Source organism: Poecilia mexicana, unplaced genomic scaffold (genome assembly GCF_051168715.1).
Source record: "Poecilia mexicana isolate PSO_F unplaced genomic scaffold, ASM5116871v1 scaffold_14, whole genome shotgun sequence".
Lineage (NCBI taxonomy): Eukaryota > Metazoa > Chordata > Actinopteri > Cyprinodontiformes > Poeciliidae > Poecilia > Poecilia mexicana.
Window position 1 is genome coordinate 20,934,860 of NW_028263383.1, and position 17,764 is coordinate 20,952,623.

The 17,764-nt window shown below is 37.3% G+C and overlaps 1 protein-coding gene across 1 annotated transcript in view; it reads right to left on the reverse strand.

Annotated features, from left to right (window-relative positions):
• Nucleotides 1–17,764, reverse strand: part of LOC106916508 (polypeptide N-acetylgalactosaminyltransferase 10-like) — a 53,378-nt gene continuing 35,614 nt past the window's right edge. The window contains exons 5-13 of the mRNA XM_088012335.1: nt 13,770–13,955; nt 11,007–11,190; nt 8,888–9,005; nt 6,275–6,382; nt 4,643–4,864; nt 2,938–3,054; nt 2,189–2,338; nt 1,780–2,013; nt 1–695 (exon numbers count right to left, since the gene is read on the reverse strand). Of these exons, the coding sequence (XP_087868461.1) occupies nt 1,849–2,013; nt 2,189–2,338; nt 2,938–3,054; nt 4,643–4,864; nt 6,275–6,382; nt 8,888–9,005; nt 11,007–11,190; nt 13,770–13,955 (1,250 nt within the window). The 3' untranslated portion in view covers nt 1–695; nt 1,780–1,848. The remainder of the gene's footprint in view (nt 696–1,779; nt 2,014–2,188; nt 2,339–2,937; nt 3,055–4,642; nt 4,865–6,274; nt 6,383–8,887; nt 9,006–11,006; nt 11,191–13,769; nt 13,956–17,764) is intronic.

Genomic DNA, 17,764 nt, shown 5'->3' on the forward strand with positions numbered 1-17,764 from the left:
TTTTGTGATTAGGTTTCTTTATTACATATTAGAAAAAAAAAACATTTTTACTGTAAAGATGAATATAAACAAGATGTTGCTCCTTTAAAAAAAAAAAAGGATACTCTGATTCACTGGGCAGGAATGAATCAATTTTTCAGTTTCTGCTTTCACAAGCTGTTTAGCACCATAAATGACAAACATGCCAGCAATAGAAAAATACAAGACCAAGGAATGCAAAAGAACAAATCACCCCTCCAATCCACCAGTGTGTGCAGACAGATGCACCCTGTCAATGAAAGGAGCGCGCCTCTCAGCAAATATTTGCCGTCTTTGAAAGTCTCTGAAAGCTTTTCAGGTTTCCCGCAGGTCAAACAGATCTCACTGCGGTCCTCCCACCCTGGAGAAGGACAGAATACAATTCAGATATTTTTTTTTAATTTTTTTTATTGAATCAATTTTTATCTTTATTTCTTGGCAAGTGAATTTCAGTGGGCAGAAGATAGACTGAGTGAGGAGTAGCTGGTGTTCAGGGAAGCGTGTCTCTCTTTTACCTCCTTCCACATCACAAGCTTGAGCTGCATGATTGGATTCTGGGTGTCGAGGCGTTTGGTCTGAACAACGCTTCAGCTGTCAGCCGGGGCGCTGGATCTCTGCTGTACCACGGGAAATGATCGGGAAGCAGCAAACTTCTGTCTTGGAACTTCCAGTCTTATCTTGGAAACAGACAAGGAACAAAGATAGATTTTTTTCTATATTTCTCATATTGAAACAAACTTTCAAAAATGTCCTTCTTACCAAATTAAAAATACATTAAGAATTGATTCTCCAAGTATTTATGTTAATCTTACAATGTGTGCATAAAAAACTAATTATCTAAGGGAGAACAGGTGCTGAAACTGGAGAAATAATTAAGAATAAAATGTTGCTGTAAATGTAGGAAAAAAAAAATATTTTCTCTAATTTTCTCTTTCTTGTTTATTTTTTACCTGATGGCCTGGAGTGATATAAATATAAAATAATAATAGCTAATACTTAAATTAATTCAGTAGATTTAACCAATTTAAATCATTGTGGTTTAAAATGATTACACCTTAGTTATACATTTTGTTTATCCACTATATTTATTTCCATTTTTATTTAAGTGGTGTAAATTTATTGGTATTTATTTAAAGTCTTATTGGACTATGGGACTTTTGTCCCTCTATGTCTGCTGGTGGTGCTGTGTGTGAACAGCCTGGTCTCACTGTTACAATCAGTTATCTGCTTTCTGCCACTTCTAATTTCCTATTTCAGACCATTGTGTGTTTAATCGCAGCCAAATTACTATTGACGAACGATATATCAGCATTAACATCAGTTTGTTGATTTAACTGTCATTTGTTTACATATCCGTATCGCTCCAGTGAGTGAAATTGAGCCTATAATAATAACTGATGGAGGTTTTTGTTTGTGACAGTGATTGTGGATATTTAGCTGAAGCAGAATTTTAAGGGGTTGTTTTAAAAAGTGTGAAAAGGGTAGAGAAATATATGTAATATAGATTAATATTGGTAGCGTCCATAAGAGCAAAATAAAAATCCGATATCAATATCACTTATACTGATATCTGATATTAAATATTGCTTTTTTAATTATGATTCGAGACACTTGATGCCACAAAGATGCTTTAATTGGCCAAGTTTATGCAAGGGGCAGGAATCCTCTAAACAGACAGAGATTTGAATATATTAAGTTTCATACAAATTGTATAGATTTTGTAACTTCTGGATACATAGTTTTTTTTGTTTTGACACTCACTTGAACAAAGGCGATCACAGTTTCATGATCTTTTCCTTGGAAGATGCCTCGTCTCGCTGCCCCCTGACCTCAGTCGGTGCCCCGGTTGAAGTGCTCCAGCACGGTGGCGTTGGTTCGCTCAAACAGCCACTGCTGGCTCAGAGAGGTGGGGTCACACGTGTTCATGAACACTCGGCGCTCACTGGTACTGCTGTCGATGCAGCTGTTACTAACGGGATGGTAGAGACTCTTATCCTGGAGAACAGGAAACAACCACAGATCTTAAAATACTTTGTTCCTTCTTCTCAAACTACAGCCAGTAGGAATGCATGCTTAAGCAGTTAAATTTAGCATCAAAGCCGATACTCAGATATCTGGATTCAATTTTGGTTCTTTATAGAAAATCAAGAGCAGTTTTGGAGCTCTGTACCTTTCTGTAGCGCCAAAGCTGATTCCCCTTCATGCCATGACAGTCGTACAGAGTAACAGGGCTGTTGTGTGAGACGGCATCAAAGCAGACCTTCCTCGTGTGATTGGGTTCACCCACCCGGATGTCTTCCCTCCAACCAAATGTCAAGACCTGTGCAAAACAAAAACACTGAAGCCGTTGAGCATTTCCTCACTGCATAAGTGAGTGCTTATTCAGTGATAATAAGCATTTGCTTATTATCACTGAATAAGTGATAATACAAACAACTTTGCAAACAACTTTTTCCCTAAGTTGTTTGTAGGAAAAAAAATTTCTAAATTTGACCACCAACATAAAGTTTATTGGATTTATAAATAGCAACGCATATCGACAGCATCAGTTCAAGCAATAAGCCCCAAACTTTTCACACACACAGCCGACATCAGCTGTACCTTGTCTGTGGGTGATGCTCCAAATATTGCTGGACACTAAATGACCCATGTACTTAATGTGATAAACAATGATCGTGTTGTACTGAAACCATTTTCAAATAATATCTTGATAATGGTGAAATAATGCAAGCTAGTCCTCTAAAAGACCAACAAACTTACATTTTATTAATTATATTAAGTGACACTGACATGTCACTTAAAGATTATTTCTTGGATTTGCATAAGCAGACAGTTTTAAGTGATTCAACTTTAAATTTAAAAGCTAACAACACACATTATATCCAAGATGATGTAAATGTTTGGTTAATGGACAGCTACCTGTCCGTGGCTCCAGCTGATCTCCCCTCGACTTTTCACACAGGTCTCCAGCCGGATGGGACTCCCAGACACAAAGTGTTTGATCTCCATACACATCCCACTTCCCACATTTCTTATCTAAACACAAACAAATAGAAAAATATAGAATATGATTTGCACAAAATGACAGTCTTTTTACTTACTTGTCTGACATTTCTAGAAATACATAAAATGTGGAATAAGCCCTCGTTCTGCTGTTTTGAAGTTTAGTTTTAATTCATTTCACATGTGAGGGGTCTGGGCTTTCCTTTGGATCCTGGCTGTGCAGCTCAGAGTCCCTGATGGGAGCCACAGCTTGTGGGTGAGAGGTCAGGAATTCATGTTATTGCAAACAAATGTCATCACTATATCGCCCATGCAATTAAAAGCTTGAATTTGACTAACACTCAATCTAAACAGCAGCAGGTGTTTTTTCTGGAGCAGTTAAAGCTGTGGCTGCCTTATTATGCAGGAAAATGATTGAAGAAGGAGATTAAACACAGAACATGGTCAGCAGCGATCCCCCTCCAGGCTTTGGGGTTTGCATTACATTTCTGAGCTTCTGGGGTTCAATGGATAACTTTTATCACAATGATTTATGTTGGGTAGTTAGCTATGTAGATGTTTAAATATCAGGTTTGCTTTGTGAATATTTTAAAGAACCACTGTTTGAAGGAAATTAAAAACAGAAATCATATTTCATATTTCTCCCTCTAGTGCTTCCCTTCATTGGCTTTTGGTTAAATCCAGAAAAGAAGTTCAAATTCTTCTTCACATTCATAAAGTGTTTGATAATAATCAAACCCCTTCAGCATGCTGTGTAATGATGTGCTGTTGTGTGCATCTGATGTTAGCCTGTTTGTGATCGTAAAGATTTCAGATGGGAATAAATTGTCCTAATTTTAAAGGGGCAGTAGTATGTAAAATTCACTTTTTGAATTGTAATGTTATAATCTTATTCCTTCATCAGACCTGGAGTCTGATGAAGGAATAAGATTCCAGGTCTTATTCCAATTCAGGTGTGCAAAAAGCCTGGTTGGCCCTAGGTCCGCCTCCAAGGATGGAGCTCCTCTTCTGTGTTTCAGTTTCCAAACTTCTGAGCTTCAGCCCCACAGATCAGCCCTTCCCCGTTACTCCACCACTCAACTCCTTCAGACTAGCCAGCAAGAATTAGCAAACACCTGATGGAACTGTACATCTGTTTAGCTACATCTCAGTGCAACACTGGCAAAAATGTTGTTAAAGGGTTAATAAGAGGAGGGACGTTGTGATGACTTCCTGAAGGTGGTGTTTCAGAAAGAGCATGAGTTTTTAAAGAAACAGAGACCCAATTTCAAGGCGTTAAATTACCAAGTAAAATTTCATTTAAGTCATATTTGATAGATATAATAAATGAAGGCAAAGTAGTTACTTGATTTTTCTATGAAATGTCATTATGTGTTTGGAAAATACACAACACTGCCCGTTTAATCATCAAGCTACACTTCCCTTTAAAAGTTGCTCTTCTGGTTTTCCTTAATTCATCTTTCTTGAAATTTGAAGCATAATTAAAGTTGATGTGAAATATAAATAATTCCATAAATGTTAGTACAATTATTAACTTAATGCCTTTTTCATGGCATTGAGTCATTATGGACTCTCAATATGGATGCAGTGATGCAACTTTAAAAGACATCTTTGCCTTTACCTCCCCCCATGCAGCGGCGGGGGGCTCCACCGGTGGGTAATGTCTTGGCAGGTCCCAGGCCACCTCGCTCATGAACCACCTGAAGTTTTTGCAGCCCAGTCGGCTCCGCAGCTCCTTCTGTGCCGTCATGTCTCCGGCCGACAGGTGGCGGTACTCGGGCCGATGCTGGTAGACGTACTCGGCGTACTCGTCCATCCACACCTCCGCCACCCGTTTGAGATTCTGCAATCCATCGAATCGCTCCGTGTTAACACTATATTAAAGTCATATCATCATACAAACGCAACAATTCATTGATTTTTTAAAATTCTACCAGCATGTTTTGCTTTATTGAATCTTATGATACTGAAAGCAGTCAGCATTGAACCAAAGTGAGCCTTTAAAAAGGAGAAAATCACTTAAAGCTGTGAGAAACAACAAGACAAGGCCAAAGTTTTCTGCATTACAAATAGTGACATCACAATTTCATGTTAAAAAGGCCGACTGCTAACACCATTGGTTGGAATAAAACAACAGAGCTGAACCTTCAGCTGCATTCCAGCCTGAGAGGCGAAGGGCATACATAATGAATGGTGCTCGGCTGAATATCAGATGATTTAGCTCTTTAGGAGAATTATCCATTCTGTGGCGGTGCTTTAAAAACAAAGGAACTGAAGCACATTCTTCATCGCTGCACCTGCGTAGGCCCACAGAGAAGATCTCACAAATGAAAGACCACCGAGAGAGAGAGAGAGAGAGAGAGAGAGAGAGAGAGAATAATGCAAACCGCACTGCATTCTTTATCTAACTCCTCTGCAACCGATCACACTTTCCACCGTCTTTTTCCTGTTGCAGAGTATTTACAGCCTGTTTTAAATCTGTTTGCTTAATTTAAGGCAAAAGCACAAAAGTTTGTCCAGTTTGGTTCATGGATTCATTTATCTCTGTGGAGAAACTCAGATGTTGTTTGAGTATTTATGTAAAATCATTTTTTTTATGTGATGGTTTTGCACCTAGAACACAAAAACTCTCAGGTAATATTCACATTTCCAAGTTCAACAGATACATATGCTGATTTGTAGCTGTATTGTAAACATAAATTGTGTAAAAACAGCTTTTGAACTTGGTTTTATTTTTGCCGTGGATGAATCTTATTTCCTATATTCCAACAGACTAACATTTTACTTATGTTTAATGAACCAAATTCAAGTAATAATTGAAGGGAAATGGATTAGGAGCACAGGTTATGTATTTAAAGAAACCCTGCATTAATAAAATATGCACAGGCTTAATTTAACAAGAAAGTGGACATTTGATGATGCAATAAAAATAATTTTAAATCTTATTTCCGTTACATGTTTATTCTTTTTTTCTTTGAAAAGTTTTGATCTGCTGAAACAAATTTTGACTCACATTAAAATAAAAATAATGGAAGATTATTATGAAAACAACATTAAAATATATCCTGTATAATCTATATCTTCACCTTCCTAAAATGATGTATTTTTTTTGCCAAAAGTAACTTGTTTTACTTAAATCATGACATTTTATGCGGTCTCTAGCATCTTATCTCCCCACTTAGTACAGTTAATCTCTGCCCTCAGACCTAATATCTATAAAATGAACATTTTATTAGAAAATGTGCTGCACTACCTTTGCCAAGCTGATCCCGCCGGGAATCTTATAGGGGACATATTTCCGGTAGATGTGCCCCACCCTGGAGCAAGGGATGTCCTCCATCCGGCCACCACACATCCACACCTACAAAAACACACACATGGGCGTGTTGACTGAAAAAAGCTAAAATAAGGTGTGAAATTGATGTTAAGGTTTTATCTGACTGGCTTGAAAATCTCTGCTGATGAGACGCAACTTCAAGGCAACAAAAGAAGGCAGGTAGTTTACACAACACAAGCAAAAGCTGCAGAATCTGTTAGGAGTAAAATTCCTGAAATATCTTTCAAATTCTTCAACAAAGGTTTAAATTCCTTTTAAATCACAATAATGCAAAAACAATTCTCCCTTTTAGAAATTGTTCTTGGTTTGTTTTTTGTGACTCATTATGTGACATAGCAGACACTGAAGTGCGCTTTCTGACTTTAATCCTCCTTCAACGTAAAGAAAAGAGTCATTCTTCTCCCGCTTGGCTCCTGATGCTGAAAATAAACCAGGAGAAACAAAAAGGATGAGAAAGAAAAGACGACTTAACCAAAGCAGGCAAACTGGAAAAAGGGGCTTTGTCTTTCACAACAAAAGCAAAATGGAAGAAAGAGAAGCTGGAGGGCAAAGAGAACATGGAGAGAGTCAGAAGGAAGGAAGGACAGAAGGAAGGACGGAAGGAAGAAGACAGACAATGAAACAGAGTATTGTGGATTAGATTCCATACTTTTCAACCCTTTTCCAGATGGAGTAGAAACCCTGAACTCTGAGGAGGTTTGCACTGCAATACAAATAAAAAAGATCTTGAATTTTGAGCTTTTACGTAATTGCTGAGGTCATCTGCTGAGGTTAAATTGAGCTTTTAGAAGCTTTTCTTCTCATTCACTAAATAAACACATTTTTGGATCTTTAATGTTAGTTTAATAAATCGTGTCTGAAGAGCGGCTCTGTGTGTGTGTGTGTGTGTGTGTGTGTGTGTGTGTGTGTGTGTGTGTGTGTGTGTGAGATGCGTGAATTGTGAAAATGTCTTATCCCTCTACTATGCATGCAAGTCTGTAATATGTTCAGACATTAGCTCGCTGTGTGAGCTGGAGACATTCAGCGCTCCCACACCAGTGTTTCCAGTATGGAACTCCAGATTAACCAACTAAACGATTGTGTTCCACACACAAGCAGGGCCTGGTTTGTCGGTGGGAGCAGCAGTTTGCTTGTAGGGATTAGTATGAGAGCCTGTTAATCTCCTCACCTCAGGAGACTGGCTGTCTGTGGCGTATCAGCTAATGGGGATCTTAATAAAGACGAAACCAAATTGAATATCTGAGCACATAAAGTAGACCTAGGAGGCACAGCAAGGCATGTGCTGATAGAATAATTTCTTACCATGATAATCCTGGCTGAAATAATAACCTTGGTGTGGGATATTATCTCACTAATTACTTAAATAAGATGAAAAGCTTCAGATGAGAGTTAAAAACATCAGAGCCTTTCTGGCTGTGCCCGTCGCTGGGTCAGGAGGAGGTTTGTCATTCATTTCACACTCAAAGCTACAAATAGAAGGAATTTTCACTTCTTACAGAGCGCTTAGCTCCAAGGCAGACTTATTTGGATTACATGTGTGTAATACAGATATTTTCCATCTAATTTTAACTGATAATCAATGCCAGTACAGACATTTAATTATGAAACCACTGCTTGAGTAATGTGTCATTTCAATTTTTATGCTATTTCACCAAAATTAAGAGACATTTAAGGGTGTGTGTGTGGGAGGGGGTGGGGAGAAGGGGGCAATTATATTTAAAACACAAGTTCATATTTTTGCTTATTCAACATTTTTAGGGAAAATTGTGACCATCATCTGATTTTAACAGTTGAATAAGTCCTTGTAATTGGTCGCAGCAAGGAAAAAGATTAACTTTATCTATATCCTCTTGGTAAATAATAAAAAAAGGGCAGACAATCACTAACAGTCAGTTTGACAATAAGTCAAATGAGTGGCTTCCAAACCGTTCAGCTTATGACCCAAACAGACTGAAAGTGATTTGATCTTTTTACCTTAATGCTTACTCAGAACTTTTTGTACGGCGTAAAAACACAAAATACCACAAAGTATTTTCTGTCTAGTTTATAGTGGAAACATCTTAGTACAGTTGAAATAAGACAAACCTAACTCACAATAACTTTTCAGCAGGATATACTTGGTCAATACTTTTATAATATTGATGAAAAAGTATTTGTTCCACAGAGAGATTATTTCACTTTCATCACGGGAAAAATGTATTTTATATGTGGAATATTCTGTTACTCCAGCTAGTACTTTTTTAAGCATTAATATTAAGGAATTATTTATTTAAAACAAGGTACTATCTTGCTGAAAAGTTATTTGTAAGCTAGTTTTGTCTTATATCAAATGTGCTAGGATATTTGCAGTAGAAACTACACAAAAATATTAGTCTCAGTTTTGTGTGTTTGCTTATTTTAGTTGACCTAAAACCAGAAAGATTTTGTCTGGTTTATCTGGTGGCAAAACGGCTTACTCTAGAGATTTTTGTTTTGTTTTCAAACATATGTAAATATCTGTTTTCAGTTGAACACATTTATCCTTTTCACCTTGAAGGAAATCTCGTACTGCTCTCCTCCCCAGATCTCCAGCCCGGTGTCGTATCCTCCCAGTTCCCAGAACCACTTCCTGTCCACAGCAAACAGTCCACCTGCCATCACCGGAGACCTGGAAGATGAAGTAAAGCAGGAACAGTTACACATTGCTTTGACGACGGGAGGTGCTACTGGACTATGAAAGGTATATTTTCTGAGTCTTGGATAAGAACCGGAGCATATGAGCCTGTTGAGTTTATACTGTACATCATTTTGGGTTGTGTGCATTTTAAATACAGATCTTATTTCCTAGCAGAAACACCCTTTTTGGTTGAATGAAAACAACATTACTAAATCTGCAAAGGTTAGAACTAATTTGAGGCTTAACTGTATTGACCTACTTGCTATATTAAGTATGTTTTAAGTAATAGATCCTTGTTTTGCTTCCAGGAAAACAAGAATCCAATAACTAAATATTCCTTAAGCATCTTCTCAATATCAACAAGATGGTTGTTCAAGCAATTAGAGAATATTTGGTACACAAACTAGGCTTTAATAAGTTGTAACTAAGTTAACTATAAATTACTACACTACTTGGAGAGTCTCCTTTATTTGCTTTGCTTAAACCTGTAGACGGTTCTAAGGAGATTGTGCATTTATAGCGACACGACTTCCTAGCACATAACGATGTACGGAGAGTACCACTCAGAGAGCTATAGACTCTGTGAGCTGCAGAGTGGAGGGTTGTTAGCGGCTGCTGAACCTGACTGTTGCTGCTGCACACCTGAGGCAAAGAATTAGGGCAGCAAGTGAAGCAACAAACACTTGTTTGTGTCAGCCTTCGATGAAATCTCCTTCTGGCAAATGCATTACTTAAACAAGCTGATCTGTCTTGTCTACCCATCAACAACTGTATTATCCAGTGCAAGAAATACACAAACTGCGCATAAATGTGCTCAACGTTGCTATAGCTACTGGGCTTTGATTAAATAGAAGATCGGAGGCAGCATCCCTAAAGGTGGTCTTTTCTTGCCAAATTTGTCCCTGAGGAAGATCAATTAACCAGATTTTGTACAGTCAGCCAAGAGAAAACCTCTGGGGCTTTCTTCACACCACAGGACCACTAAGCAGAAAAGATCCCCACTGTGAAAAACCGACAGGTCTTTGCAGTTTTTACAAGACATGAACACAATCAAAGCAACACAGCAGATACTGAAGATATTCATGGGAGTCTTTTGAACACCAGAGTCAGTACAATGTTATATTTTTAACTTCTTGTTTTAGTAAGAAGAGCTAAGGAGATAAAAACCTTTAATCCACAATACAAATAGTCATAGCATGATAACTTCTGGCTGATGACATATTATTCTTGTATAGGCAGCAAGAACCTTACCAGGTTTTAGGTAGGATGTTTATACTATGAACATGCAGCCCAAACAATATTTATCAAACACTAAATTACTATTAAAAATGATGAAGGAAAATGCAAAAACTTGTGTGAAAAGAATCTGAATAAACCACAAAACTCAACGGTTTTTGAAAATATTTTTTAGCAGTAATACATCTTAATTGTTTTCTGTACATCTTTTCTTAAATTATAGTTGAGCAATTTTTACTCTTCTTTCCAAGATTGCTTCATTGTTTCCATGTACAGCTGTGTATTTAGTAATTTTGTCTTTTTTATTATATTCTGATATTCAAAACATTAAAGTTTAAACTGTAATTTATTTTTGTAATGTCCACAGTGAAGCACTGCTCTCAATCTAAGCAGATGAGACAAAGTTCATTGTTTCATTCTGCATTTGCTCTTTTTCAGTTAATTTTCATTAAGTCATCAGGATCATTTCTTGTTTTCACCTTTCAAAAACATTTCTTTCTGTAAAAATATATGCTATATTAAAAAAAAAATTACATTGCTTCAGTTGCATCACCTTTTTAAATTCAACTTCAAAATGTCCAACAAAACTGTAGAGAGAAATCTACCAAACTAAGTATTTTAGTATAAGGCATTATACTAACCCTAGGGTTAGTATAATGCCCGGTCAAACCCTAACCCTACATTATAACAGTGGAGTCATTACTCCACTGTTTATGGTACAATGCCACCACATTTCTGAAGATTGCTGCTACTCACTCAAACGGCTCAGTGGGATCATCCCTCTTCATCTCTGGAGGAATGGGGATCCGTTTGTAGTACATTTCCCAATCAAAGGCCCCCCGCATGGCGTCCCCCGCCTGTGTGTCGTACCCAAAATGGTCGTGGTCGATGACGTCTATCATGGGACACACAATGGTCTTCCGGTTCTGGGCAATCCGGTCTAAAAAGCACAGAGGGACACATTTCATTGTGTCTAAAAAATTACAGCAGGGGAATATTCTGAATAATATGCAAATATGTTTTCAAGTCATTTGACAGATAATTGAAGGGACTGGATTATTTCCCTTTTTTTTTTTTCAAAAAGGACATTCAGAGTGTTTTCTGTGAGGTTTACTTTCTCCCATCTTAGCTGAGTAAGAAGTCAACTATGATGTTTTCTCTTTCAGTTACTGCACTTTGGTTTCAACTAGTTACATTTACTTACTCACCTGCATGAAGTATAAATATGTTTAAAAAGTAACTTTTTGGGAAAACATACTTGTAGGCATATTTTTACTATGCTATGCTTTCTATTTTTATGGAAGTAATTTTATAGTGAAGTATCGCTTGAGTAAAGTGTTTGGATTCTCTACTGTGACTCACGTCCCTGACTGAACAGGCTTGTTTTGACACTTGCAGTTTTTCCTATAGTTTCATAAGTATTCTACTGCAAGAAGTTGATTTGGATGTTCTTTTCTTTTGCTTGATTTTACTATTTTGTAGTTATATTATATGAGTCATTTACATTGTGGTCCTTAAAATACCAAAATTCCCACGTAACTTTATATTTTCGTCTGTCTGATTATGTCATTTCTAAATATTAAATGACTGATGTTTTGATCCATTACTGAGCTTTTGAGTAACTTTTTTTACCAGATAGTTTCTAGAATACTGTAGCTGCATTACCCCAATCCAAGTGACAGACTTTCATCTGATCCCAACTTGATTTGGAAAGAGTTCGATGTGGCGGTAACCTGGGTTAAACGTTTTGTTGTGAAATTAGTTGGAGTCGTGCTGAGCTGAACACTCGTCCTTAATGGCAAAAAGGGTCATTGAGAAAGTGAGAATGTGTTTGTGAGCAAATCCATGAGGCAGGGGAAGAGGCACTCAGCCTCTCAGTGGGGGTTATGTGCCTGTAAACGTCTCTGTCATTTAGTGTGCCACTTGATTGGTTCAACTTTCAAGAAAGGAGTTTCAAAGCATGATCAACACCAGGAGTTATGAAATTTTAGGAAAATCACAACTTTTTATAATTCTATGCAAGTTTTTTATGACCTGATATAATTTCTGATGTGTCAAATTGGGCTGCTGCCTTGAGAACTGAAAGTGTATTTCTGATGGAATTGAAAAAATCAGCCTAGTGGCCTGGCAGAGTTGGGCACAATGAAAACTATGTGGAAATCAGTATTTTTAGAGGATTAGGCCAACCTTTTACATTTGCTTTAAATCAACCTATAACCACCTATGAAAGGTTAACATGTATAATTTAAAAGCTAGTATTCTTTAGAACCAAAAAAGCCAGCAGTATACTTTGCAATTAAAAGTACCAAAATTTATGAATTTATTTTGCTGTAAATGTGGCTATATTTAGGCAGATTGTTACTCTTTGAAAAACAGTCTTGTTAAAATTTGTTTGCTTTATTATGTTTTGCCTGCGTTCTACTCAGCAGTAGTGACAGACCATGTATCAATACAAAGTTAAAGTATCAATGTCTAACACTGTGGAAACACAAGAAAGATTATAATCTTTTGTGATTTATGGCCTCATTTGTTCTTAGATTTTCAAAAGGAAACATTGCTGTAAATGTCATCAAATGTCAAATGTTAGGCAATAAACATATTATGTTTACTACATGTACTTTTCTAAAATTATTAAACAGGTATTGTTTGGAAACAAAAAAATGTGATACTTAAAACCCTAAAGTTTAGGGACAAAATACATCAGAATAGGAAATCAGAAAACAAATAACTTTCTAGAAAACTGTTCTAGACACGTTTAACATAAAATGCTCCCTACCTATAAGATAATCAATAAAACTGAAGTTTTTGAGAGGAGGGGAAACAGCCCCCCACTGATATCTAAAGAAACAAACTTACAAGTAGTTTAAGTGAGTCGCTTTGAGAAATGTGCATGATTGGAAGATTTCCAAACACATTTGAGACACTGAGATAAAATGGATATTTGTGGTTGTGCCTTCCAGTTACAAGCTGCAAGGTGGATGTGAAACTGGAACAATGCTAATCATCATGCCAAAACTGCCATGATTATATCCTTTGAAGAAAATCAGAAGGGGATGCAAAATTCACATTTTGCACTTTTTTTTTTTTTTACTTCCACTTGCGTGTCTACTGCTTCTAAAAATAGCTCAGGTGCTTAAGAAAGAACAACAGCTTTTGTCACTAAGTTCATGATTTTTGGTGTCTGGAAAATGAGCCCTTTCAAAAACCTCTCGCATGTTAAGTCAACTGAGCTGCAGTATGTTTGACCAGCTGATTTCACCACTGTACAATGGCTGCTGGAAAAGATACGTTTTTTGTTGTTGACTTACAATCTAGAAACCACTTGGCAGTGCTAAGCAGACTAAAATCTCATTATCTCAGAATGAATTTGTGCAAAAAAAAAAAATGAACCTGCCGTATAGCCCATAGACCTATTCTAACCTGTTCAATGAAGCATAATAGATCAGCTTTAAATTAAAATGTGCATCCTTGTGCGATATAAATGGCAGACATTTTTGAATTCCTTTGTGTGTTCCTCACCCAGCAGAGGCGGCAGCCAGTTGACGTTGGCCTCACAGTGAGAGTCCAGGAAGGTGATGACCTCCCCTTTAGCAGCGGCGGCTCCCAGCAGCCGAGTCCTGATCAGACCCTCCCTCTTCTTCGTCCTCAGGATGCGAACCTTGGGTATTCTCGTCATGTAATCCTCCAGGGCCACCTTCAGGTGTTCTGCACAGAAGAAAAGGGAATGATGGGGATGGGGTCAATACTTTTTTCCATTTTTCTGGCTACAGTAATTGCTTTAAAAAACTTGTATTTTATACACCCATTATTTGCTTTCAGCTCGACTTTCTTCCCCACTAAACCCCAGACCAACCCCATCATTACTGCAGACGAAGCCCCAATGTATCTGTCAATCTGAGCTGTATATATTAACCAGGTTAAACTGCTTTTAACTAATATTAATGCAATATTGAACACACAGCCTCGGCAGTACACTCTATATCAGTGTATACAGTATATATATTTAACGCTTATTCTTGCAGGTAAGAGGGATAATTCAGGTTTTCATTTTTTATTCTCTTCTTTGGATTGAATGCTGAAGGATGATAAGAACGTTGGCTCTCAGAGCTCTCAGTGGTTTAAAGCAGTCAAAACATGACATATGACTTTGACAGCTTCTTTACAAACAGCCACAATGCCGCCTGTCTGAAATGTTGACCTTTTCAATTTATCTTTGAAAAACTTTTATTTGCTTCCCTGCCAAGTACAGAGCTATCTGTGCTGCATTTCTGCACTGCACAGCGGGAATTATAAATGTTCCCTGACCTGCAGTAAAAGAAAAAGAAATCAGAAGGAGTTCTAATCCTTTTAGCTTTTTGTATGAGTGGAAACGATGAAAGCAGTAGGGAAGTTATTTCTACAGCTTTCATAATGCTATTTGTAAAAACTACAGACTGTAAAGACGTACTGTCTTTACAGCCTTTACCACCCTTAGTTAATATGACTGTTTTTGGTAAATCATTTCTACCTCTCCTTGAAAACATTGACTGAACTGTACTGGATTGAAATTGGACATAACCAGTTATGAATTGAAAACAGATTTCACGAAACAGATTTAATGAATTCAAACACCACAATGACTCAAGTGTCTCCAGGCACCCAAAAAACCTGATTCTTGTTGTTTCAACAGGTCTAACCACTCTGCTTCTGACACAACTTTCTGCCAAGATGGAAGGCAATGCAGCGTTAAATTCAGTTTAACAAACATCTGCTGCCTTTTTGAGCTAATCCTTTCATTCTGAAAGCATACTGTTGTAAAAAAAATAAAAAAAAACCCTGCTTGGTTATGAGTGCATCCAAAGCTAATCCCAAATCAAATCCTTTCAGCCTTTTTGGAGTGATTTCAAGTTACAGCCTTTTCTCCCTTTTTTGCAGATTCCATCTGAACCTACTGAGGGTCAGCTATGTTTACTGAGAACATCTTTACTTTCTTCATCACTGTCTGACCTGCAAAGCACTGTGAAATGTGACTTTGCAGCAAGGACAGAGGGTGTCCCAGAGGTCAGCCTCCTACGCCAAGGAACGCTGTCCTCTGCATGCGCTCCCGCACTCCCATTAAAAACGGACCATTACACGGAGGGCTGTGTGTCTTTATGAACGCAACGCCTTACAAAGAGGCTTACATCATCCTGGTAGCGACAGAAAACGAGGAAAAATTAATCAGAGCACATTTGGCCCTTGTGTGAAAAGGCTCTGTTCATGGAGAGGTGAGGGAATACGATCGAGGCATTTAATTATGATTGGTTAATTTCCCTGAATGAAATGGAATACAGCTCATACTGTTTACCAAACGCAAGGAGGCCATTAATCAATGTAATGAGAGTGAGCTGATGTCGGCAAACACATTAGTCTTTATTAAAACGTGCCGGGGAGGACCAAAGAGGGATGAGAATGCTGAGGTCACTTCAGAGCTTTGAAAAGATTCTGGAATGACCCAAAGGACATCATACTATCCATCATTCTATCCATCCATCATTCTATCCATCCATCCATTGTTTTCCACCATTTTCTCTCCCGCTGCTCTTGGGGGATCGTAGGCCCTATCAAACCCAGAAGTTAAAAAACCCAAATGGAAGTCATCATCAAGCGCCTGAATCACTTTTGCTGACTTCTTTTGATTCAGAGGAGCAGCATCAAAACTCTCAATTCCACCCAGTAATCATTTTAGCCGCTAATAACTGGGACCTCATTCTGCTTATCATCCTTATGAACGAATCACCAAGACATTCTAACTCTGCAAAATCCTCACTTACAGCACAGTAGAGTATGATTGTTTCAGGAAAGCTGGTCTTAGGATACAGAGTCTACTGGACAGTTGAGCTTAAATTTTATGCAAAATTCACATTTTGAATTCTTTATGCTTACATTTGAGTCTCAACTTGAAAGATTTGACAGCATTTTCTAATGTATTTGAATTCACTGAAATAGGTGTTCAAGAGAACTCCCTCTGGCCGCAGCCAGCCTGAGGCATTTCACCAAAATTCAATTAGTCTTGGAATCAACGTTGTATGTAGTGAATTAATCCCCAGACTCTGGCACATCACCAGTAACCAGAGCTGCTCATTTATTCTCCCAAACTATCCCCTCGTCCTTGAGAACTTCATTACTCTCTTAATTTTCCTCCTGAGTCCAACGTCGTTGTTCACTTGACTCACATTCTGGACACAGGGTTAAATTCAAACATCTTCATGCATTTTTTGGATGTTTTTCAAAATATTTATCTTTTAAAGTCATAGAACACCTTTGGTGAATCTTGATAGGAACAACCTATCAAGTCATACAAAAACATTATCTAGAGAAAATGAATAAAAAGGAAAGACCTGATATGAGAAGCAATCCCACTTGACATGCTATTGAAACTAATCTATTAATTTCCCTTGGAGTTGATTTGCTGGACCCCTAAGAGACACGGAAGACCATGGATGTTATAGCTTCTGCAGTAGTGCTGCCTATTTTAAACTACTACAATAGGCATTTGTAAGTGCTTTTAAAGGGAGTCTCAAGTATAGATTCCAGCTATTCACGAATGCTTGTGTTATCTAACCTCTGTGGATATCAGGGCTCCACCATGAATCAACACCCAGAGCCACTAAGTTGTACAGCATGATGTATCAAACATTACCAAAAATAAATAAAGAAGAAAAAAGTGCATCTGATAACATGAAGGCATTGACTTTTTGGGTAGAGGTCAAACAGTTTAGGAACAAATGTTTCTTTCTTTTTTTTGTTGTTTTTTTTTGTTGCTATAACCAGAATTTTTCTTCTATTTATGAACTGTATCTCCAATTGTATAAAGACAACACAAGATGTGGAAATTTCAGCTGTTTTAATTTCAGTCAAGAGTTTAAATTTTTCTTGAAAGTGAATCTATATTAATTTTCTGTGCCATTACCTCTGATTTAAATGTCATATATTCTATGAAGACAGAGTTGATTGAATAACAGACATCTGCTGCCTGTGGCTCATTATGATGTGATGTGGCGAATCATCAATCCTGTAAATGTCTATATACTTTAGATAATATATTAGCTAGCCCACACAGCTAATAATGTCGGCATGTAAACAAACCAGCTTTACATGTGCTGATTCACAAGATTTATACTTTTAAGTTTAGAAGTATGACAAAAAACAGAAAGTACAATTCCATACATTCATGCCAAATAGTGGAGAAACTGAACTACATTCTCATAGAAAATACACATTGATTGACAAAGATTAGTTTTTTGCAACCATTTGGTTGTACAGTATATTAACCAATAGAAATGCATGTTTTTATTTTTTATGAAGTCTACAAATATCTGCTTTGTAATCTTAGAGGGAAAAGACCTAACTGTCACTAGGATGTGTCCATTTTGTTCAATACATAATTAGCTTCATTAGGTGATAAAGCAAATCACTGAATTTTATAATCTAAATAATTAGTTTAATATTTGGTGTGGTATTTTAAAAATCAGTTTTGAGGTGCTGTCCTGAAG